The sequence below is a fragment of the Sturnira hondurensis genome, unplaced genomic scaffold (genome assembly GCF_014824575.4).
Source record: "Sturnira hondurensis isolate 20B ecotype Veracruz unplaced genomic scaffold, ASM1482457v3 Scaffold0019428, whole genome shotgun sequence".
NCBI classification, from domain to species: Eukaryota; Metazoa; Chordata; class Mammalia; order Chiroptera; family Phyllostomidae; genus Sturnira; species Sturnira hondurensis.
The window spans coordinates 8,953,148-8,978,594 of record NW_028092059.1 but is presented as its reverse complement, the minus strand read 5'-3'; the positions used below and the strand labels follow the sequence as shown (position 1 = coordinate 8,978,594).

Sequence of the window (25,447 nt, the reverse complement as noted above, 5' to 3'; positions counted from 1 at the left end):
TCACTAAGTGGCAAATATCTTTACTTTTAAATCTTATAACTTTGGGCCCTGGATGGTGTAGCTCAGTGGATCAAGCACGGGCCTGTGAACCACACGACTGCAGTTCGATTCCCAGTCAGGGTACATGCCTGGGTTGCAGGCCAGTTCCCAGCAGGGGACTCAAGAGAAACAACCATACATTGATATTTCTCTCCTTCCCTTCCCCTCTAAAGATAAATAAATAAAATCTAAAAAATAATAATAAAAAATAATAAATCTTATAACTTTGCAAGCACATGCAAAAGTTGTGAGTGTACTGTAATACTCACCAACATATCCCACCACCGTCCCTTTTTCTTGTTTTCTTTTGAGAAAATATTTTAGAGCAAACCCATCATATCATTTCACCCTTATGTTAGTATGCATTTCTTTAAAAATAAGAACAGATTGTTATATAATCACAATGCCAAACCAGCAAAGTCAACAATAATTGCTTAGAAGTATCTAATAATTTCTTTGGACTTATAAATCAAATATCTCCAATTTTCTCAAAAAGCCTTTTCATAGTTTGTTCAGATTAGGATCCAAAGAAGATCAATACAAACACTTATTTAAGTTCCCCTCCCCATCCCTTTCCCCATCTCTGGTTGTTGCAGAGGCAAATATCTTGTTTACTGAGATGTAATTCCCATTATCAGTCACTCATTCCTCCTCCCGGTCTATGGTAACCATTAATTTACTATCTGTCTCTGTGAATTTTTCTATTCTGGGCATTTCATATAAATAGAGTCATAAAAGCAAATGTATTTTGAGCGGCCCTCAGGTTATGTAACAGAGAGATATAGGCTAGGTACTAAATATATGGTTCATGTGTGTGTCATATGTGTGTCGTGTATGTCATACGTGTGAACAACATGGTCTGTGTAGGATAAACATTCAGTCAATAAACACCAATGCATAATATTTGTCATATAAGTAATATATAAGGCATGCTTTGAGCTAATGGATTCTATCTTTTCTCTCAGAAATATACATAGTGGAAACTATATTCATGTGGGTGACACACCAGTAAATTACCTGTGACTGTGAGTCCAGTCTTCTGCTGGCCACAGTCCTAACAATGACAAATGACAGCTCACCATAGTGGTGATGAGGGTACATGAGGCCTAGACTCCCTGGCTTCTCTCCCACTCAGGAGAGAACGCCAGAGTGCAAATCAGAGAATTAGAGATAACCTATACTTTTTTTTCTACTTTTGTATATCATTCACACACTTGAGTACTTGGTGAATAGGGGAGCAGAAAGTACGATTCAGGGAGTAGACCCCGGAATGTGTATATTCTCTAGAATCTGACTGACTGTCTATGCCTCATTATCACTAAATGACCTTCAGCAATAATTCGACTTCTAGTCTTCCCCGTATGGCAAATGGAAATACTATTAAATATCCTCTTAGTATCCTTTGAAGATTAAACACAATGCTCTTAGAAAGAAAATCTGCTTGCTAAATGCTGGCTACTGGCAATAATAATTATTATTATTTCACTATAACTAACAAATCGCCCACAGCACCTCAGAACTGATGAAGCCACTTCAGCTTGCAGCTCTCAGCCTGCCTTAACGTGACTGCCGGAAAGGGACAGAGGAGGTAGCTAAATTCCCCACGTCCTGGCATATTAACATTTAAGGCAATAATAACCTTAACTTTGAAGAGCTAAAAATCAGCCAAATAATCAGATGAACTAATTTGCTCCTCCAGGAGCGTCAGGCGCCCTTCACTCCTCAACCACCCAATGGAGCTACTTCTGCTCTGACAGAAGAGTCCAGCTGTTAGAAATCTTCCATCATCAGCAGTCTTCCCCTTCGGGAGCTACAAAAAAACATTACTAATTCATTAAAGCCAGAAAGGAGCAGGGCAGACTGAGCTGGCAGTGGACATTCTGCCCCTGTGAGGACGGAAGGAGGGTTCAGCCCTTCCTCACAGCAGTCACTTAGGGTCTCCCGAGGCCGCCTCCCCATGCCTGACGTGGTACGGCGGAATTTGTCACCCCTTTGGACTTCCCCCACTTGTGTGATTGCCTTTCCTTCATATTAATTATCCCTATTGCACATGTTCACTGTCATAAAATCATTTTTCCCTGCAATAACAGGTTCAGATAACACTTATTAAAAATTAAGTCTCAAGAAAGGAGATTATAAGTGTTGGTATAACTATTATTTTCAATCACGGTCACATGAGCAGTATGCTTCCCCTTCCGTTTCTATCCATTTTGTGTGCTCTAATATAGCATGGAAAAACGAGGAGGATGTTTACCACCATCTCCTTACTGTTTTAGTTTAGGGCTTTAGGTCAAACAACACACAACACGTGCTCAGAAACGCTCCATGAACTGTGGACAGCTACTTCCATGGCAAACCTCTTAGGAAAACCCTCTCTCCTCCCCTGACATGTTTTACCCCTACAACAGAGCCCCAAGGGGGCAATATCAGGGAGAATTACGACACTCCCCCAAATTTTCAGGGTGGCATGAAGGAAATGCACGAACACCCTAAAACTCAAACTGATAGAGCTGATAATAAACATCTCACACACAGCCAACTCTTTACCTTCAGAGAGTGACTCTTCTAAGTTCTAAAACAACTAGCCTGTACCTAGCCTTGGCATAAAGTTCCCCCCAAAACACGAGCAATGAAATGGAATACTACATAACATTTCAAAGAATAAGGTAGAGACATATAAACCGACAAATGTATCAAGATGCAGAAGAGTGTGGGTATGTATTTATATGTTTGTTTGTTTGTTTTTTAAAGATTTTACTTATTTACTTAGAGAGAGGAGAAGGCAGGAAAAAAGAGAGAGAAATATCAATTGGCTGCCTCTCACACGTGCTCCATCTGGGACCTGGCCCACAACCCAGGCATGGGCCCTGACCAGGATTCGCACATGAGACACTTTTTTCTTGCGGGACAATGCCCAACCAACTGGGCCGTGACAGCCAGGGCTACTTGTTTTTTGTTTTTTTTTAATAACACAAACTGAAAGGAAACATCAAAGTCTTACCAGTGGAACTCTAAGGTGTACAATTAAAAGACTACCAAGAAAATGAAGAATTCCACTTTTCATTTTATATCCCCTGAAGAATCTGAATTTGTCATGAGATGATAAAATAAAAAGAATTGCTAAAAACTGAAGTAATTTTTACCAGCCTAAACAATGTCTCTTCATAAACAATTCACCTTCTTATGTGACATCAATGCCCATGAATGGGACAGCCAACTAGAGGACATGCATTGTTCAAGCAGCATGACCTACTATGTACGGTAAACAGGAAAACAGACCGTTTGAATTTGGTTTGCCCACTTGACTGGATCTCCCAGGAAGCTAATACAAAAAGTTTGAAAATAAAGGAGAGAATCAAAACCATGCAAGAATAAAAGAAGTCATTTTCTAACTTTTGCTTTGAGCCTAAGAAACAGAAAGGCAAAGAGTCACAAAACAGAAATCCACACATCTCCTGACAAAAAAGTCTAATATATTTAGGGAGGAAATTTCTTCTTTCACCATTTCTTGATTAAAGCATCATTGTTTCTTACCTGATCACAAATCAGTTCCCACTTTTTCTCATTGTCATACTGCCTCAGTAACCTGGCTTTGTCAGGGGGTAGGTTCATAGCATTCTGGAAAATATAAAAAAGAAATGAAGAGTTACATCACATTCCACAACAGACTGCGCATGGCTAACTCCTGGCAGACCAAAGACTATTACTGTGGTTCTTTTATGACCTCTTTTCGATTTCTAGCATCTCATTAAAGAGCAACATACTGAAGAAGTCATTTAAACATCAAATCACCTCAATAGGAGGGCAGAGACTCTGAAGTCCTGTGCGAGGACATCGAGGTAGTCTGTTTTGAACTACGGACTTGCATTTAATAGTGGGCTCTCATTCTTCTCCACAAAAGGTCAGGAATTGTTGAGAAGGTATTACCCCAACTTCGTTTTAAGGCGCTGCAGCCCACCAGACACAGAAAACGCCAAAAGAAAACTCAATGACCAAAATCACTGATAAATGATGTCAACTTTCACTCACTGTGAGGGACACCTATGAGTAAAAGAACAGGTTGTTGTTGTTGCTTTAATGAAAACACCACAACTGGTTTTCCCCATCTCTGTAAGACGACAGCACGTGCTAACATTATGCTGGGTATATGGTAGCATTAACAACTGCTATTCTTAGTTTAGCCAGATTAGTTTATGAAGTTGAACTTGCAGGGAGAAACTGACCATGAGCTAAAAGAAATGTCTAGACATCAATTCTCATACAGCCCCTCCTGTGTCTACACAGCACACCTCCTGCAGTGTTGGCCATGGATTTTTGTCTAGTACATTCACATATTATTAGTCTAATGTCCCAAATAACCAATCATACACATTTTCAAGAACTTGGCTTGGGTTTCAGGTGAGATCTTTAGCTACAGAACATGGCAGAGTGAGAGAGTCCCAGAAAGAAGTCATATCTGTTCCCTTGGCCTCCCTAAATTTCCCACGCTCTAAACAACTGAGCTAAGTAGCCAGTGTCTCACAGCCATTCATTGTCCTGTCTACCCCCTTGTCTCAACACTCCAGACCAGCGATTTTTTACCTTTTTCATCTCATGGCACACAGAAACTAATTACTAAAATTCTGTCACATACCAAAAAACACTTTTTGCCAATTTGACAAAAACTATAGGTAGGATGCTGATTCATGCACAGCAGATGGGTATTGTTGTTTTGGCTGCCGTCACTTTTTTATCTGACAAGCATGGTCTCCAGCCTGTCGCTGTCTCTGGGCCTCACTGGAAGAAGAGTTGTACTGGGCCACGCATTAATTAAATACATTGCGACACATGATCACAAAAACATCTTGTAATGTTTTAAGTTAATTTACGATTTTGTGTTGGGCCACACTCACAGCCATCTTGGGCTGCAGGCGGCCCGTAGGCCACAGGTTGGACACCCCTGAAAGGGGAGAAGAGGTCAGTGCCCCTTACTGAATAGTTAGGTATTGCATGTTTTAAAAATGCTTGTGACACACCAGTTGAAAATCACTGCTGTAGATCATACCTATCCCATAATACACAATATTGCGCCTTCCTGCATCGATATTTGAGTAGACAAATAGGCTTTGAGCTTTTAATGCTCAAGCCCCTCACTCTCTCCAGAGAGAGAAAACAATTCCCCTTGCCACGGTACTGTCATATGTCATCCAGTGAGACAAATTTATTAGAGGAAAGGGTCAGTGAGTTATTCTGACTTAATAGAGGCAGGGAATTAACCTTTAATGATTTTGACAGATGTAACACAAGCATTTTCCCTTAAACACAATGTAGCATCCAGACTGAAATGCCTGAGTAGGCGGTAGATACACACCACTTACTAATTTGGATCTAACCCATTTAACTGTCTTCAGAATATTAAAATTTTAAATTACCCCTAAGCTGACAACATAATTAGAAGAGCTTTGGCCTCCAGGGTTTTCAATGGTTCCGCCCAGGCTCCACCACAGAAATACTCAAACGGGAAAAATATCGTCTAGTGGCCCATCTCCATAGCATGGCTACTTGAACCAGAATGAAAAATATCTACTTGTGCTTGTTATTTTAATCTTACAATGTTAAAAAAATAAACACTCCTGGAATAAAGTAAAGAATTCTGTGAGTTTCTTTCTGAGAGAGCCAATGTTATTGGCTATTAAATGACCAGTCCATCATTGTTTATTTGTGCCCTAGAGATGAATTACTTCCTCTTAAACTGATTTTGACCTCATGTGAGTGCTCCTGGGTATCATTATGCATCAAATCAGAACAATAAGTTTACGAGGTAAGTTGAATGACTCTTTCTCACAGTCCTTATTAATCTCATGTGCTATAAAGGGGATAAGAAAGAGAATGCCTGAACTACAAGGTGCCAAACGCTGTATGAGGTACTTTGTATACATGATCTCATGAAACCTTCATGACAGGCCATAACAAGGATGAATATAATTTTCTGCACTTTATACATGGGGAAACAGACCTGGGAGAGCTTGGTTTAACTTGCTCAAGATTAGACAGTTTTATAGGAGCAAAAAAAGGATCTCTTTCTGCTACAGAAGGGTTTTCAGGATCACATGATAAGGACACATGGATGGAGGACACATGGATAAAACCAAAAGGGGGCAAGAGTAAGGGGGGAAGTGGGATGGCCGGGGTTGGGAGGAGTAGTGGGGGGGGGGAATGGAGGCAACGGTACTTGAACAACAATTAAAAAAATGTAAAGAAATTAAACAGAAACAGACTCACAAACAGAAGACAGACCAACAACTGTCAGAGGAGCAGGGGTTAGGGGACTAGGTGAAAAAAGTAAAGGGATTAGACAAAAAATAAGAATAAAAATAAAAACCTCCCACACACAAAAAAGAAAATAGGATCTCAACTTAGTCTCTTGGATTCCCAGTGACAAACACTGAAAAGGCCACCAAGCTTCTTTCTTTTCTTTTCTTTTTTTTTTTTTTGGTGCAAGGCAAAATAGCAAATAACTGACTATCTGTTCATACTCTACACTCACACAGAAGCAGTGTGCAAACCCTGCTATAGGAATTAGACACATCCTGTGGTTACTGGAGAAAGCCAAGATTCTCCTTTCTAGATCTACTTTTATTTTAATGAAAGTCTTTCATTCAACAAATATTTATGAAGTACCACCCTCGTATGAGCACTGTGCTACCCAGCACAGTGCAGAACCACACAGATATGGTCTCTGTGGAGCATCATATTATCCGGGGAGATAGAGGTGAGACAAACTAATCTTAAACTCCAATAAGTTTTGACAAAAATTATCAGAGGGCAACTTTAGATTGGACAATGTGGAAGACCTCTCAGGAAAGAGTAACAAGATGAGTCCTAAAAATGAGAAGTAAGCCAGGTGAAGTGTGGACAACAGCACTCTGGGCAAAGAAAACAGAGAAAACACACTAAGACGGAAACAGCTTGGCACTTCGAAGAGCTGAAAGAGAGTAAGCACAGCTGGAGAGCAAGTGAAAGCAAAGGAATGGGGAAGCCAGAAAGCTGGAGAGGTAGGTCAAGGATATGCCATGCCCAGCCATATAGGCCAGAAGAGATCCTTTATATTTCATCTAAAGGGCAATGGAAAAAATATATACATAAATAAATAAAACATTGAATTAAAACATTAAAAAATGTGCAATGGGCAGCCACTGAAGGCTTGTAAGCATGAGATGACACAACCAAGTAATGTTTTACAAAACTACCGTAAATACCACATGGAGACTTGATTAGAAACAGCAAAAGTAGAAGGAGGGAGGCCAGAGTGGTACCTCCAATGAACAATGATGGCTTGGACAAGGCCGATGGCACATCAGATGAAGTAGGGGAGATGGATGTCAGAATATTGAGGGAAATTGGCTGGTTAGACTTAAGAGCTGAGGAAGGATGTCAAGAACTAATACCTTGCTTCTACCTTGAGTTACTAGGTAAATGGTGATCCATTTTGTGAGAGTCACATAACAGCAAAAGAAGGCACTGATCTGGGGCAGATGGTGAAGAATAACATTCACAAACGGGCCAGTTGAAGTCTGAGATAGCTGTGAGACAGCCAAGAGAACAGTCAAGCGTGGATACACAATTCCAGAGGTTGAAAGAAAGGAGCATATCCTTCTGAATGAGAAGTCTTAAGAAGTCTATTGGCATGATGACTAGTTATTGTTGGGAGAAATAAAAGGACTGCTCAACATCTGTACACCAAAACTAACACTGCATTTGGTCATCATTCATCTAAAATAACCCCTCTACCGTCAACCCCTCTGAACTGTTCAGGCACACACTGCACAGCTTAATAATTCTACAGGGACCTCGGGGAAGCAGCTCTATTTAAAATTCAGACACTCCGCAGAGGCCTGGCTAAAGTTCAGGGATGTTGTGATTAGTGGGTAATAACTGCCCTTAAACTTTTTTAGAGTGAACTCATTCCTTTAATGCTGCACAGGACAGGACTCTGGAGTCCAAGCTAAATGTTTGTGCAGGTAATTCATTAAGAGTCCAAGCTATTTTCTGAGGAAAACACTGGCTGTACCTCTAGACCCTTTGAAGTATAAAAATAAATTGCTCACCCCAGCCAGGTAGCTCAATTGGTGAGAGCATCATCCTCATACACCAAGCTTATGGGTTCAATCCCCAGTCAGAGCACATACAAGAATCAATCAAGGAATGCATACATAAGTGGAACAGCAAATCAATGTTTCTATCTCTAACACCCTTCCTCTTTCTGTCTAAAAAATCAATTTAAAAATTAATATTAAAAAATAAATAAATAACTCTTCTATTTGACTGAAAATGTAAATCAGCTTCCAAGTTTTCTAAAAGCGACAACTCTACCTCACCCGTACTTGGTGATATCTGTAACACAGGGTTCCCTTTTCCTTCCTTTCATCCATCTATCCATCCAACACCTACTGGGATTTGACCATGTGGCAGAATATCTGAAGGCACAGGAGGGAATTTAATCATGAAGTAGCTGCATTCAAGTGCATGCCAAAAGTCCATTGAAGACACACTATTTGAGTTGAGAAGTCTGTGGATGTTAATTATCTACGTCTAGATTGTACAAGTTCTTAGCTAAAATAAACTTGACCACCTAAGGTTATGCTCTCTGTAAGGAATATCCCTCACTTCCTTTCAACCTGGCAAACTTTCAAGAATCAACTCAAATGTCACTGATCATTGGAATTTCCCAACGACTCCAATGGCACTGTATACATCTCCATTATAGAAACTTGCACACTGTACCCTAACAATCTGTTTACCTACCCAAATTCCCCACTCAACTAAGTACTTCAAGGGCAACTTCTTCGGTAATCCGTAATGTCTGGCAGAGTGTGTGGCAAACAGTAAGTACTATGCAAGTCACTTGAAAAGCAAGCTTGTCATACTCTGCACCTAAAAATAACTTCATTGATTCAGCATTTATATTTCAGGTATTAACAAAACCTATACACTCAGAATATCTGTTTCTTAGAAAACTTTAGTCAGTGATAATGTCTATTACTCACTAGCAATTTATCTCCCTCCCAAACATGAATTCATAAGAGAAAATCTTCAAGTTCAATTCTAGCACATCTCTCTCAGGAAAGATGATGTTATGATCTTCTTCCACAAATAATAAATAATGGAAACTGAATTTTGTTTTGTTTTGGTTGCCAGTAAATTCAAATTGGTATCAATTACAACAATTAATTTACCTAAAGTGATTGTTAACTTTATAGTCATATTCTGGTTTATTCTTTTTTTGTTTGTTTATTCTTAACTATAATATTTTACATTGTTTTGAAATGTGATTTCCATCTCAGAACCTTTGAAAATAAAAGGTAAAGAATAATGAAATGCCCAAGTTTCTGGGTATTTCATAGAGAGATTAATTATGATTAAAAGATTCTACGATAGTCTATACAGATTAATTACCATCTATAACACAGAGCCAAATGAAGGTACCTGATTCATATAGAACCAAATAAACTCATGTCCCAGGAATAGTTTTACAGTAACAGCTCTTGTCCTAGGTCCATGGGAATAATGAAAACTGGTAAAACCTTCTTTTGTCCTGATATGCTGAAGGCTCATGTTGAGAAACGCACAGTGATATGCAGACACAGAGCAGAGCAAGTGAATCCTACCCAAACACCTTATGCAATATAGCTCCTTTGTTCTTGTAATCTCCAAACGAAAACTTCCCAGTATTAAGTCACCAGACTCAATAACATAAACTCCCCTGTTACATAATCACCTGCACAGAAAGGAGGAGGGACACACACTTCCATAGCAGTTTTGCTTGTGGAAGCAGGGAAAAGTTTGTCTCAGGAGAAATACTCAATCTTTTAGTTCTTGAATGATAAAAGAGCCATTCCTTTTTTTTTTAGTGTGTGGAAAAATATATAAAATTTGCCCTTTTAACCATGTTTAAGTGTACACTGTGTTAACGATATTCATAGTGTTGTATAACATATCTCTAGAATGCTTTTATCTTGCAAAACTGAAACTCTACCCAAACAGCTCCTCATTTCTCCCTCCTGGGAGCCATGACTCTTTGCTACCAAAACAAAAAACAAAAAAAGGAAAGTGATGGTTGTAACTGGATGCTGGGGCAGCACAGAAAGAAATGGGGTCTAACGAGGGAGCATGGGGCAGGGGTTTACTAGCTGGACTCTGGAGTTGTACAGGCTGGATTCCAAACCTGATCTAACAATTATTGCTGGTGCTCTTGGGCCACACAACTTGAATCAAAAGCAAACTGAAAAGAACAAACAGTTCAGAGTTGAAGACATATTTTAAAACTGAAGTTCAGAATCAAAACTAAGTGTCAAAAAGAAGATACAGCATTCACTGATGGTCTGATAGGTATCAGGCACAGGCTCTCTACACATATTATCCAACTTATTCTGCTTTAAATCTTGACAAGTAGGTATCACCTTCTCCACTTAACAGAGAAGAAAACTGAACGACAAGGAGGTAAGTGACTCTTCCATGCATGAGATAGGCGGCAAAGCCAGGACTTAAAAGAGAGGTCTGCATGAGCACGCTCTTTTCATGACACTTAGGCTGCAGTGCTTCTAAAATATGACCCATCTGAGCAAAGCAATCCCACAGTTCAACTTGAATAACCCAACACACATAGTCATTAGCATGCAACATTAAAGTGAAAATGCATGTATTATTTAATCTATTGATGTTTTCAGACAAAATAATGGCATTTTAACAGTAATCTCCAATATCTTCAAAAATATGAACTGGAGCCCAAAACTAAGTTACTGGAATATCGTATCTATAGATAGCTAGATACTCTCTCGATTCAGTGAATAGTCAATAAACCCCAATTTAAAAAAAGTGAAGGTGGAAATACAAACATGAGGTAAACTGAGGCTTCAGTGAAGCAAAAGGAGAGAAGTACACCAATACAAAACAGAGCCTATTACGTAATATAATCGAATCTCAGAGAAGCAGCCAAGGAAATGTCTAGGAAAAGCAAGCCTCTAGGGTCCTCAATCACAACAGGTAAAGGGCTTCTTCTCTGTTTATTCTTCCCACGCTGCCATTTTTCCCTTATACCATTACTGGGACAGCAGGTTGGTCCTGAATAAATGTGCCAGTTCCCCTGTGAGTTCACTTTAAAATGGCAATAGCTGAGGACAGCAGGCAAGTGGCTGCAAATTCAACATGTGGTCCACCCCTCTGTCCAGCTAACCTCAAAGCCATTTCCTTCCATGATCTACATTCTTGTCCCAAGCAACTACCTGGCACCCTAAATTTTAATATTCTCCTAATCTGGAAGATGCCGCTAAAATATATTCAGCTTTCCTGGCACAGGACTCAGGCAGAGAGCCAAACAGTTCCCCAAACTGAATCATCAGTCAGTCACCTTTCATGGTCACTGTCCCTGTTATTTAATCACCGAGGGTATTAATATCATTCGCTGGAGCCAGGGAAGCCCACAGCAGGAGAAATCTGCCTGCTCCCTAACCCAGTTACACCTTTAAAATAAAATCCGACTGGAAAGCTGTCCCCTCTGTGGAACCCGTGAGAAGGAGACATATCTCTCCTTCATATCTCTCATCTCCCATTCACAACTTCAGCTACAGCCTGTTCCCTTGGCAGGCTTTCTTTAAGGACTGAACTAAAGACACACGACTCTTCCACACCCGTTCAGTAATCAGAAGGTACTGAGCTGGAAGAGAAGCTTTTGACACCTTAGTCCTATTCTTTTACAGGTGACCAAATGGTCTCAAAAACTGCAGGCCATGTCCACGTTCTTGTGACGGGTTGTTATTTAGGGTGGAACAAAAAATCCAGGCCAGACTCTTTCTCCATGACCACAAAAGAAGGCCCAGTTACATGTGTTGTGTGTATGTGCACATAACACATCCATGTATACTTGGACAAATCAAATCAGATAACACATGCATAGCAGTTAACACAAAGTCCTGCATCCACTAAGCACTCGGTACATGCTAGATAGTTACTCTTGTTATCCTCATTTTAAGGAATATGTGGATTACTATTACCCACTTTTCTTTTAGGATACCTCCATCATTTCCTGACTACATATGTGTTCTTACACCACAAAAGAAGTTCCAGCACTTGCCAACGTCTCCATCCTTCCTTCTCAATTTGGGTCTTTATAGTCATAAAACAACTCATTTTGGGGGAGGTTTTGAACCTCTAGAAACTTATCATTTATTTTTAACCAATAAACACAAACCAAGTAAAAAACTTCCCAAAGTCTCATGTAAACTATCTACTGCTTTAAGTTAGTCTTATTTGGCTGCCCTTTGCAAATGGGCATCAACAAGTGTTGATTTCATATCTACATATTTATGTTTACATGATATATTTATGCTTGTATTGTTTCCACTGCATTGCAAGACCAGATCACCATCAATATGCAAGGCTGGGTGGGGCAGGCCATCGTAACCACAGAACAGAAGGTCACAGAGATGGTAGCCTCGGTCAGATTCCCCACGTTCAACCACTCTGCCCATCACCATCTTAAGTGATTCAATACCCAACAGATGCCAAAACCACACAGCCCTCTTCTGGCCGTCATGCCAACTCCTGAAATACAGATTCTTATCATACCCAAACACAAAGGGAATAATGAAAAGAAACACTCATTCAATTTATTCCAAATCTCATACCTGACTGTCATTAGAGGCAAGATGTCGGATTCCTTGAGCTGTTCTGGAATTCAAACAATTCTTTACCAAAGGCCTGCCAACCGCTGTGCCAAAAGCCGTGCCTCCCTGCACACCGCTGTGCACTTCCATGGGGTGTCACACATAAGGCCACTCCAGGTGCTAGAAAACTGCTTTATAGGTAACGGCTGGACAATGTAACAGCTAATCTACAGCTCCTCGTTCGTAAATAGCTGCAGCTTCAAGTGCAGGCTTGTTGTCATAGGCAGAATAGTAGCCCCGAAGATGTTCTCATCCTAATCCCAAGAACCTGTGAATATGTTTCCTTCCACATTAAGACGTGATTATTATAGATATGATTAAGAATTTTGAGATTGGGAAAAGGAAAAAGCACTCATAGACAGCCGTGAGGTGACCGCTGAGGGGAGGTAGGCTATAAAGGGACTAAATGGTAATGGAAAGACATAATAGAGCTTTTTTTTAACTAAAAAAATTAGAATTTTTAAAACAATTAAAAAGAGAATATTGAGATTAGGAGATTATCCTAGTCTACCTGGGTGGGACCAATGTGATCATAATTGCCCTTCAAAGTGGACGAAGCAGCATTTTTTAAACAGAAAATACGTGTTGGTGAGAATAAACAGAAATCAAGTCTCTCATACACAGATGCTAGGAACGTAAAATGGTGCAGCCACTATGGAAAACAGTCTTCAAATAGTTAAATACAGAATTAACACTTGACCCGCCCAATTCGACTCATGGGCATAGATCCCACAAAAGAATCAAAACCAAAGACTGACACAGACACCTGTACACCAATATTCATAGCAATAGTATTTATAATAGTCAAAAGATGGAAACAACCCAAATGTCTATCAAGAGATGAATGAACAAACAAAATGTGGTATATGTGTGCAACAGAATATTATTCAACCATAAAAAAAAACGAAGTTCTGATGCATAACACAACATGGACAAACCTTGAAACATGTTAAGTAAAAGAAGCCATTCACAAAATAATATTTTGCTTTATGATTTTACTCATATGAAATATCTAGAATAGGCAAAATCATACAGACAAAAAAATAAATAAATAAAAGCAGATTAGAAGCTGACAGCGGCTGAGGGGAGTGGGCAATGGGGCTCATTGCTTAACAGATATTAACTAATATGTAATGAATCATATATTACAAACCTGAACCCTTAAACACCTCAGTAAGAGGTAGCTTTTGTTTGAGGTGTAGGTTTTCAATCTTTGTTTTTTCTATCTAGGAGAGTATTACAGTTCGTGTGAAATAAAATCCATGTCATTTGAATTATTCCTGGTTTTATATTCTCATACTACAGTGATGTATTCTAGGCATAAAGTGCTACCTACGTGCGGGATCTGGTCTCAGTCTGAAATGAGGAGGAATGTCCACACTTGCACTGTGCGCATCAAACAAAGCAACAAGAACAAAACACTTTTCAGGGAAGCAAATACCTACATTGAGAGACAACAAATTTCTGGGAAGCAGTCCCCAAGGGTGTGTACTACTCAATTTTAAGTGCTACACTCCTCTGTGTGCAAGAAAAAGGAACAAGAAAGCACAGCATGCAAGCAGGGGAGAGATGAAAGGGGCAGGTGGGACAGATTTGGACTGTATTGATTCCCTGTGCTTCGCAGCTGGGTAAACCGCAACAGTCGGCCTGGGGGGACAGGACCTTGGCTGCTGAATTCAGTACATCCACTCAATATGTTCTGAATGTAAACACTTTTCTGTTTTCTACAAAGCAGTGTTATGCTTCTCCAGGCGAGCTATAAGGATTGGGGAAAATGCCAAGATATTGCAGCAGCAATTTAATCTCCCCATTCTTACATTTTATAACAACCCCACTCTCCTCACTTGAGAGATAAACCATACCCAACGCTCACAAACCAATTTCTTCTACTGCAGACCCAATCGCAAGTTCAAGTCCTAAAAACCCCTGGGATAATGTGATACAATTTATCCAGTAACCTCCACCCAGAATGTACCAACTTGAAGTGTGCCTCTGATTTGGATCTGTCTTCTTCCAGAGAGAAATTCAACTCCAAGTATAAATAAAATAGAATGTGACCTGTGGTTTCCTCAAAAAGATCTTCACGTTGATGAATCATTTTGCTCTTAGTGTCAGTTATTGCCTGTTTTTGTCAGTTTTTATAAAATCTTTAAGGAGTTAAGCTTTAAGAAAAAGGACAGGTCAAGAGAATTTCCAATTTGTGATTTAAAAAACTACCTAGTACTTACTCTGCTTCCTAAATGAATCTCTAACACCTTCTTTGTAAAGTTATGAGGAATCTTTGGGGGGGGATTTTATTTATTTGTTTTTAGAGAGAGGTGAAGGGAGGGAGAGAAATATTGATGTGAGAGAGAAACACAAATAGGTTGCCTCTTGTACATGCCCCAGTCAAGGACTGAACCCACAACCGCAGGCATGTGCCCTGAATGTAACCAAACTGGTGACCCTTCACTTTGCAGGGTGATGCCCAACTAACTGAGCCACACCAGCCAGGGCATAAAACCTGACCCTGAAATAGTCCTCCACACACTTTCAGATCACAGGGGTCAGTTGGCTTAGTGCTCCTGCAAGATTCCATCCTAGTCAGCTGGCCCAGTGACAAACAGGTCCATTCATTCCCCCTTCTTCTCATCTGTACATATATTTATAAATGGTAAACAATATATTCTGTTATTCCACATGTTTGGGCAATAAAGACACTATTTAATAGAGAGGTGCCATACATATCATGCATGGTTTTAAGATGAATAGGATGTATCAAAATGCATTAACACAAAAGCCACATTATCACAACTTAATTATTCTTTAATGACTCTGATGAACTCTAGAATTTTACAATGTCTTCTGGCCATCCCTATAAATAACAATGGTAAGCCTCTTGGTTGGAATCACTGAAGCCTGGGTTCAAATTTCAGTTACTAGCAGTTCATTTTGGCAAGAAACTGAATTTCTGAGACTTGGTGTCTTCATCTGAAAGTGAGGACAAAAGAATAACCCATTGGCGTTCCCATGAAACATGCATTTCATCTCTCACGGCAGGAGACTCCTGGACAGCAGTGTGGCGTCTACAGAAGAGCCTGGGGCTGGGGATGAAGATCAGTGTTCAGACAGAGTTTTTTAAAAACTGAGTTTATATCCTAGAACTAAAACTACTTGCTGTGGATTCACTCACAAGACACCTAACTTTTTCTGATTTCAGTTTCCTCACCTGTAAAATGACGGCCCTATCTACTCCAGGACAGATCTAGCTGGAGGAGTCTAATAGTAGAGGCTTTATACAGCAGGGTTATCATAAAAATTAGAAATTAAATGAACACACATAAGGTGTTTCATGGAGCTCGGTGCCTGACAGTCAGGGTTCAATAAACTTCCGCTTTTGAGTACCAGAATTCAACACAACCAAACTCAGGAAAGAGGAGGGGTGAAGACAGGAGCATCCGAACTGCTTTAGCAATGCCTTCAAGCACTTTGCAAATACACACACGTGGAAGGATCTCTGGTGCTATGAAGACAATGCACATTTAGCCAATAGTCCAAAAGATAAACTGAGAAAGGAATGTCTAGATCTGCGGTTCCTGAACTGAGTGCTGAGGTACCCACCACACTACAACGAACTCACGAGGAAACCACAGAACTGTTTTAAAGTTTTGAAAGAAGCAACGAAACTCAAAATCTACTGACACCATACAAACTACTACCCTAAGCTGGTTCACAGTTTTAATGCTGCATTGCACTATACGCCTGTCCATGACGGCCTGCCTTTGCAAAGCTGAGTTTTTTTAGCAGCTGCTGTGATAAAAAAAAATAAGTAACAGAAAATAAAAATTCAACAAGAAATGAAGGTGATAATAACAAATTTGAATTCAAGTTCTGAGAAGTTGTGAAGTACCCAATACGTACCCAAGTCACTTTATGTACATAACTGTGATTGTTGTAAAGAATACACTGAAAGTATTCTTTCTTTCAATTTATGTGTAATATTTTTTCACAGCCACTACGTTATTAGTACATAAATGCATATTAAGCTGTTTGGACATAAATACTTAACAAATGAAACAGGTATTCCTTTCCACCTTGGGGCACCATGAAAAGATACAGAGACACTAAGGGCAAATGAGAACAAGAAAAGTGTGGAAACATCAGCTGTGGGTGACACCTGCCCCTCTCTGCCCCTGTAACACCCAGTGTTTACGCTTTCTGGAAGTATTCTAAAATTTAAAAAATTCTATAAAGAATTTTAACCTTTCATTCTAGGTCACATATAAGAAGCTATTAAAAGAACTTCATGAGGGCGATTTGAAAAAACATACACATATTTTCAACTAGATAAGTAAAATTTTATCGTAAAAAAGGTATTTCTCTAGCAGTTCTATGTAAACAAAATGTCACATAATATGCAGCACTCCAGTCACCTAATAAACTTCAGCTTAGATAAATTTTTCTCATATGTAATTTCTAAAGAAATCTTTCAGGCTAAACTAAACACTGTGCTTTAAAACTTAGTTCTGTGATAGAATATTATTCTCAAATACCTGTTGTCCTTTCATAATTATGAATGGTACTCTTAAAAGTACTCCTATTTGGATGATTATATGGCCATCCTAACTTAAAAGGCAATTACGTGCTGAAGAAACTAAGATATGAGTATCTACTTGGAGCTAGGCAAGAATTAAAATTACAATACTGGGCTTCAGTTTTTAAAACTCATGAGCAGACACTCAAAGAGGAGGCGGGGACCAGATGACCCTTAATATCCTTCTTCTAACCTTGCAGTCTTGTGACTCTGAAGTCACTAGGAGTAGACAGTGAGTCAGCACTTCTAGTGGCCAAGGCTATTAATGACTCCGTCAGGTTCTGTACTACTGTGCGTGTGGCAGGCAGTTAGACAGACATGCGCCGAACAAGGACAGTGGGCCAGGTACAAAAGGTCACTAGGGCGGAAAGCCCTGGGTGCCTAGCAATGGGCAAACAGAGAAGATAAGGACTTTGCCTCTAGGGTAGGTAACCCTTCCTCCCCCAGCTTATTCAGGTCATTTAGGTTAGAAACCCTTTTAGAGAGGGAGCCAACAAGGGGGCCAGGAGAAGAGCCCTGAAGCATTAAGCCCCCAGGACAGTGAGGTTCTGACTCATATCAAATACTTCTGGGAATCAGTAGTGTTTCAGCTCCATGCCCAGGAAAGCAGCAAAACCAGACCAGGGATGCCAGGACCAGCTGCACTAATGACCCCCTGCCATGAAACCAACCAATCAGTGGAGACCATGACCCTCAAAGGACATACCTGGAAAGCTGATAAATATTCTGCTGGGAACCTCCCCAAGACCTCCAGGTACATACCCTCAAGACAGAGGACACAGTGCTGTTTGCAGTCCGGAGAATCTGGAGCCTTTCCCACCCTCTTCCCCCAGGCGCATTTTCCTTGCCTCTCCTTCTCCTAAGCAACAAGTGCCCTTCTTTTGCCTCAGTACATGTTTCCTGAGCCCATTTCTTTCACGGCTCACTTCTTCTACCTCTGTGACTTTCTAAATAAACACTCTCTCATAGGCTGAGCCTTGGCTCTGAATTCTTTCTTAACCAGAACTCAGGTCCCAAGGTTGCTGAACCGAGGTGTGGTCCGATGGAACTAGGCTAACACCTGGTGCCGTTTCACAGCCAACACATGTATGTTAATAATTCATTATAATAAGCCAACTAATAATCTTGATTTACTTACTTTAAAGAAGAAAATATTATAAGAAACACATTTCAAATTCTCATTTGTTCAAAGGTTTTGGCATATTTCATTTTAAAATAGCAACAATTGGATCTTTTCACTTATTCAACCAATTTTTTTTCTTGTAACCTTCCAACTTGCCCTGAAGCAAATTCCAATTGTTTTTCTTTCATACAAAAACATACTTCTTATATACCAATACTTTATTTTCTTTCTAAGAAACTCAGTAACTATATAGTTTTCATGCTGTCTCTTGTTTATTAAAAATGAAAGACACAAGGATTTTCTTTTTCTTTCTCTCTCAAAACCTCCCATGCTTCAGGGGGGAAAATAAAGATATCTTCTGACATAATCAAATACAGAATTCCTGAAAGAAAAACACATTCATGTCTGACTTTCCATGACATCCAAGCCAGAAGAACTACAAATAATTTAAGCTAAATATACAATATCCTCACTCAATTTCCGAGGAACTATACTTCAAATGTGATGGTATTTCAAGACAAAATTCACTGGTTTCACCCTTGCATTTTCCCACACATCAGTACTTTCTACAGTTAAGGCCTAAGATGTAAGTGAAGACAACAGCATTTCTCCATGTGAGAGTAACATGAGATATGCACATTCCTAGGCACCAGCCTGGCAGGACTGACTCAAGACCTCTGGGATCTGAGCCCATCAATCTACAAGTCTTACAAATCTGTCGAAAAATCTTTATGTACATAACATTTGAGATCTACCAATTAAAAGGTACCATCGTCTATAAGAGACCTACATTTAGGGAATAACTCAATTACTAATCATAATTTGGAGTATGAATATATATATATTATATATACTTATAAATATTAAAAACCTAATGTGATAAATATTTTAGAGGAAATACATATTGGTCAAAGCTTTAATAAGTCTTTCTGTATGTGGGTNTCGATTCTCAGTCGGGGCACATGCCTGGGTTGCAGGCCAGTTCCCTGCAGGCCAAATTCCAGCAGGGGATGCACGAAAGGCAACCATACATTGATGTTTCTCTCCCTCTCTCCTTCCCTTCCCCTCTAAAGATAAATAAATAAAATCTTTAAAAAAAAAAAAAAAGAAAAAGAAAAATCTTTATGTACATAACATTTGAGATCTACCAATTAAAAGATACCATAGTCTATAAGAGACCTACATTTAGGGAATAACTCAATTACTAATCATAATTTGGAGTATGAATATATATATTATATATACTTATAAATATTAAAAATCTAATGTAATAAATATTTTAGGGGAAATACATATTGGTCAAAGCTTTAATAAGTCTTTCTGTATGTGGGTAGGAAGAACCATGGGAAAGTATAAATGAGAAATGGACAAAATATTCCTTATTATGAAAAGTATGTAAAATGGGTCATTTATCAAAAGCAAACTCAGTTGTAAGGGAATATCTTGGCTCTTATTTTCATTATTTTTCCTTCTACATTATAATACTTTCCCCAAATTTGTCTGATCTTTCCCAAATTTGTCCCATCCACTCATTCCTACCTGTATTTCCCTCCGTATGAAGCTTACAATATATGACGCTGGCATATAGTACTCTTGATAATGTACTAAGCTTTCTTGTTCTCTCTTTTCAGGACAGTCATTTGACAAACCTCCAAACCTAGACAGACTTGGTTACCAAATCTGCTCATCCTGGTACGTAAGCAGCTGAGCACTGCTACAGAGTACCGCCAACAGGACAACTGGTCTACCTCAGAATGACAATTACTAATCTCAAACATCCCTTGACACTACCCAGATAACCATCTTCATTTCTCCGATCAACTCACGCTGCACACACACTACATCATGTTTTTCCAGTGTCTTCTAACCTCCAACCTCCATCCCCTCTCCTTACTCCCTCTTGAAGCTGGACTCACCCCTTATATCTCACAAGGAAAAGGAACACCTTGACACCAGAATCTCCCCACTTCCTGCTATGAAACTTGCAAACCTACCACACACATCTGTACCCTCCTCTTCCACTCTCCTCACAGTAAAATCAAAGAATCTCTTCCTATCTTCGGATACCATTCTCTCCTGTATTCTTTATTCACAGGGTGGTTGTAAAAACTAAATGTTACAATATAATCTGTTTGTAAATGTATGGTATATTTAAAAGTATTCACTAAGCCCTGGCTGGTGTGGCTCAGTGGATTGAGCACCAGCCTATGAACCACAGGGTCACCAGTTTGATTCCCAGTCATGGCACAAGCCTGGGTTGTACAGGCCAGGTTCCCCGTACAGGACATATGAAAGGCAACCACACACTGATGTTTCTCTACCTCTCTTCCCCTCTGTCTAAACACAAATAAAGTCTTTTAAAAAAAGTATTCACTAAATAGTAGCTGTTTTCATATTAAGCTTTCCATCATATCTGTTTCCAAGTAGGCGCTCCAAGGATAAAACAATCAAACCCATATTTGAATAGAGAATCAGATAAGCATATACTTCAAACAAAAATTCTCACTGCTGCTACCTCCCTGCAAACCTGAGATACAATCCAAAGATTCATCTCCACAAGAACTTACCTCATAGCCTTGTATGAGAACCAAAGGGGTAAAAGTTAAGGTACTAAATATGTTCTTGCCTTTGCTGATTTTAGAATTACCCAGGTTTACTGGTAAATGGTGTGGGCACCATGGTGGAAACTATTACCATATGTTCCTTTCCATACTCGCACAGTACACTCAGTGGGCAGTTTCTCTTCCAGGAAACTATAATTCATGACATTTAAATGAACTAGAACATTTGGATCACATTCAAAGTGCATACTGTTAGCATCCCTTGCTGCCGATATCTACACCGTGGCGTGCACAGACACCATTTGAGAAACAGTACATTATGTACATTCATAAGACACACACACAGTAATCTTCCTTTCAAAGAAAGGAATATTGGCAATTAATTCCAGAAACACAGTCAGGTTCTTTGCTCATTTCTATATCAATATTCCTAAAATCCTTTCACTCACAACCCTGGAGAGCTCAAGGAAATTTGCTTCTCCGACATCAGAGCAAGCTGACTGATGGGGGCTGGATCTTCTACACTGGCTGCTCACGCAAAATCATTTTTACAATTAAATGGAGCTTTGGTTACCATTTCCATCAACCCACCTAGAGCTCTTGATATCAGCTCATACAAAATTGTTTTTCAGTTATAAGACATGTCTTTTCAAAAAGTCCAAGATTCATTTTCCAAGCTACCATTTGGGTAGATCACCCTTCAAGTTTCACTGAATATAGATAAAAACTACCTTCTTCCTCTACCCCCCATCCTATCCCTGAATATCTTATGAAAGCAATTACACTCTTGTATCAATAATATAGTAAGGATGAAAGTCTCAGAATAAAAAGACGATCCCTAAAGTAAATAAACTTAGCTTTGAAAAAGCGTATCACATCACAGACACCTCTATTTAGGAAATAATGGCCTACATGATTTTATTACAGGGGCATCAAGGGCCTAAAAAAATGTTTTTATTGCTCACAAAATTCTTAAAACTGTGCCCTGGCTGGTGTGGTCAATAGATTGAGCACCAGACTGGGAACCAAAGGGTTGCTGGTTTGATTCCCAGTCCAGGGCACATGCCTAGGTTGCACGCTCCCAGTAGGGGGCGCATGAGAGGCAACCACACACATAGATGTCTCTCTCTCCCTGTCTTTCTTCCTCCCTTCCCCTCTCTAGAAATAAATAAATAAAATATTTACAAAAAAGCTCTCAAGCCCTGGCTGGTGTAGCTCAGTGGATTGAAAGTGGGCTGCAAACCAAAGGGTCACCAGTTCCATTCCCAGTCAGGGCACATGCCTGGGTTGCAGGACAGGTCCCCGGTGGGGGCCATGTGACAGGCAACCACACACTAATGTTTCTCTCTCTTTCTCCCTCCCTTCCTCTCTCTCTAAAAATAAAATAAAATAAAATCTTTTTAAAAAAAGCTCTTAAAACGGAAATGTCATGAAGTGTTAAAAATTTCATATAAGAATCCAATTTACCATCTTCTTGTGAAAATCTAGAAAGTCCAGCTGTGCAGGCCTGAGCGGTGCCTGCCTGCTCCTGAGTCAGGGCATTTACTCTCTGGATTACCAAGGGCCCTTCACTCCCTTCTGTCTCAAATTCAGGCAGATTTTACTAATTTAACAGGCATATCATATACCCAATAGACATCTGAGTTTTGATCCATTTTAAGGCATTATTAGGGTCCTGGGTTATGGCCAAGGGTACACCTATTTGAAGCAGTGAGCAGCTATTGGTTCTTCAGCAGAACAAATTCCAGGTAGTTTCAGAGAAAAGGTTTTGAGGGTTTAATTAACCATGTACTGAGTGAGAACCCACACAGAAACAAGGAAGGGCACAGAAGAATATATTTTACCCGCCCTGCTCACAAGGCCAATGTTTTTCTTTCTGCTAAAAGTCAAGTGGTAGAATGAGAATCAGATTCATTTCTTAATCTAAGTTTATTTGAAAAGACAGTTCAGTTCTCACTCTCCTACTCTCTTGGTGGGCCGGAAGTATCCAATGATCCTTATCACAGTTTGTCAATTTTCCTCCGGGTGTTGCCTATCACAGCATGTTATCTTCGGACAGTCCCCACCCAAGTCCTTCTGCTCTGACATCAGCACTGTCTGAATCACTGTTCTGCTGTTTTTAACACCGGGTGAGCTCCACTGAAATAAACCCAACATTGCTTCAGAGGTCAGCGTTCTCATCCCGACTGTGCAAAAGAGAAAGCAGACAGACTTCCTCCAAACTGGAGGGAACATGAGAGTGAAACTCAGATGAAATTTTTAATAAACCTAAAGTTGGCTTTGGGACAACGCAGTATGACTTAATTCTCCAGAAACCAATACAGGAGAACCAAGAAGACTGACTATATTACCAAAATAACAAAAATAAACTTATATCTCAGTGTGCTGCTAACTAACATGTGAACACACAAATGTGTTTTTGAGGATCATAAATGTTCTAAGCTTGTGCCACAGAAGAGAATCTTGTTAGAATCACAAGTGTGAAAGTCTGATGGTCAAGTCTGCCAACTATCAGCCAGTGAGACCTACTGCTCATGTAGATTAGAACCCACTCAGATTTTATATATATATATATAAAATACATATATATATATGTATTATATATATATATATATATTAAAATTTATTTATTTATTTTTAGTGAGAGGGGAAGGGAAGGAGAAAGAGTGGGAGAGAAACATCAATGTGTGGTTGCCTCTCATGCGTCCCCCACTGGGAACTGGCCTGCAACCCAGGCATGTGCCCTGACTGGGAATCAAACCAGTGACCCTTTGCTTCACAGGCTTGTGCTCAATCCACTGAGCTACACCAACCAGGGCAATTTATATATATCTTTTAAAAAGCCTGTACTAGATGCTGAGTGACCTAATACTACACCAGGTAATCCTTTCACAAATTAGGTATTTCCTCACTTCTCTCCAACCTATCGATTTCTTTCATTTACATTTTAGGTGGTCTTGGTTATTAACTAAGTCATGGTTATGAAAAGTTCAGGGCTGGCCCTGACCAGTGTGGCCAGTTGGTTGGGCATCATCCTGTACAGCAAAAGGTCACTGGCTCGATTCCCAGTCAGGACACATACCTGGGTTGGGGGTTCACTCCCCGGAGCATACAAAAGGACAACAATTGATGTTTCTCTCTTACATTGACGCTTGCCTCCCTCGCTTTCTCCCTCGCTTCCCCTCTCTCTAAAAATAAACAAAATCTTTTTTAAAAGAAAAGTTCTAGCGCTGTGTTATATAAAATCCTAAACATCAGGAAGCCAACAACCCAACACTCAGCCATCCTCCCAAACAACAAAGACAAGGCCTGCGAAGAGAGGCCAGGCTCAAAGCATCGTTCTTGGGACTCCTGACCATCACCAGAAAAATCAGGCCAATGAAAATTCTAACCATTCATTTTTTCACTTCATTTTCCTGGAGCTCCTCTATCTTTTCAGCTGTGAATTCCAGTAAGTTTGAAGGGACATCTGAATCTTTAGGACCTGCACTCTCATCACTAATACTTTTCCATTGGGCAGACTTTCTCTCCAAACAGGCTTGCCAGGAAACAGCTTACCAAGCTTCCAGAAAAGAAAAGCTTTCAACCTTTCCATTTAAAGAATGCCATCAGCTCTTCCCATCCTGCTCAGGTTCTAAATAACTAAAGGCCCCTTTTCTCTCATGCATTTCCTTACAGGAAGCCGTATATTTCCATACAAGCCCTTTATGTTTACAAAGATGCCAAATTCCTTCACTGAGTAAGTTGATTAAAGACCCAGTCCTTTTCCTTCTGAAGTAAGGGCTATTTGCCCGATTTTCAGTAATTCACATAAGTGGTAAGGTCATTAAACATTCAGTGAAGTTTATTTGTTGCTATTCGATTTTACCCATATTTTCTGTGATGGTAACAGGATAGGTCAGACCAGAGATCACTGAGAATGGGGGGACCCCAGTCCAAAGAAACTCCAGTCCCACACAAGAGGCTGCTCCCTGCCCACCACTGCCTCCTCCAAAGGGAGGGCCACCAGAGCAGAAAGGCTGCTGAGGCAAACTGCAAGCAAAGGCAGCTATTCACCATACACAAGCCGTGCACTGCCAAGGCCACGGAGCTGTTCCAGAGGGGGCAGAGGGAGCTTGCCTGCTTCGAGACTTGGCCCCCTTGCTAAACATGGCAACCAGCTGGAGACAAAGGCAAACATGACCAACACGCTCTCACTGGTTGAAAAGCTGGGCTCTCCCACTGGCTTCCAGAGTGAACAGAATTCTGGGAGAGGACTTTTTAAACAGAAGGTGGGCAGAACCTCGGTACTCTTGGCTTTTGGCCTCTTGGCCACTTGGCCTCCTGTGCTCCTGCTTTGCCCCACACGGCTGGAAGCCAGCTTCCCAGAGGCAGGATCCTACACTGGGATGTGTGCCTCACCGGGCTCCAGTCGTTGGGATGCCACGAGCCAGTGCAGGACAGCACATGG

General features: G+C 40.1%; 1 protein-coding gene across 4 annotated transcripts in view; it reads right to left on the bottom strand.

Moving 5' to 3' along the window:
• The window catches only part of FMNL2 (formin like 2), a 294,350-nt gene that overhangs the window by 122,981 nt on the left and 145,922 nt on the right, over window positions 1–25,447 (bottom strand). For all 4 annotated transcript variants that reach the window (XM_037027832.1, XM_037027835.1, XM_037027833.1 and 1 more), the window contains exon 2: window positions 3,574–3,657. In XM_037027832.1, the coding sequence (XP_036883727.1) occupies window positions 3,574–3,657 (84 nt within the window). The remainder of the gene's footprint in view (window positions 1–3,573; window positions 3,658–25,447) is intronic.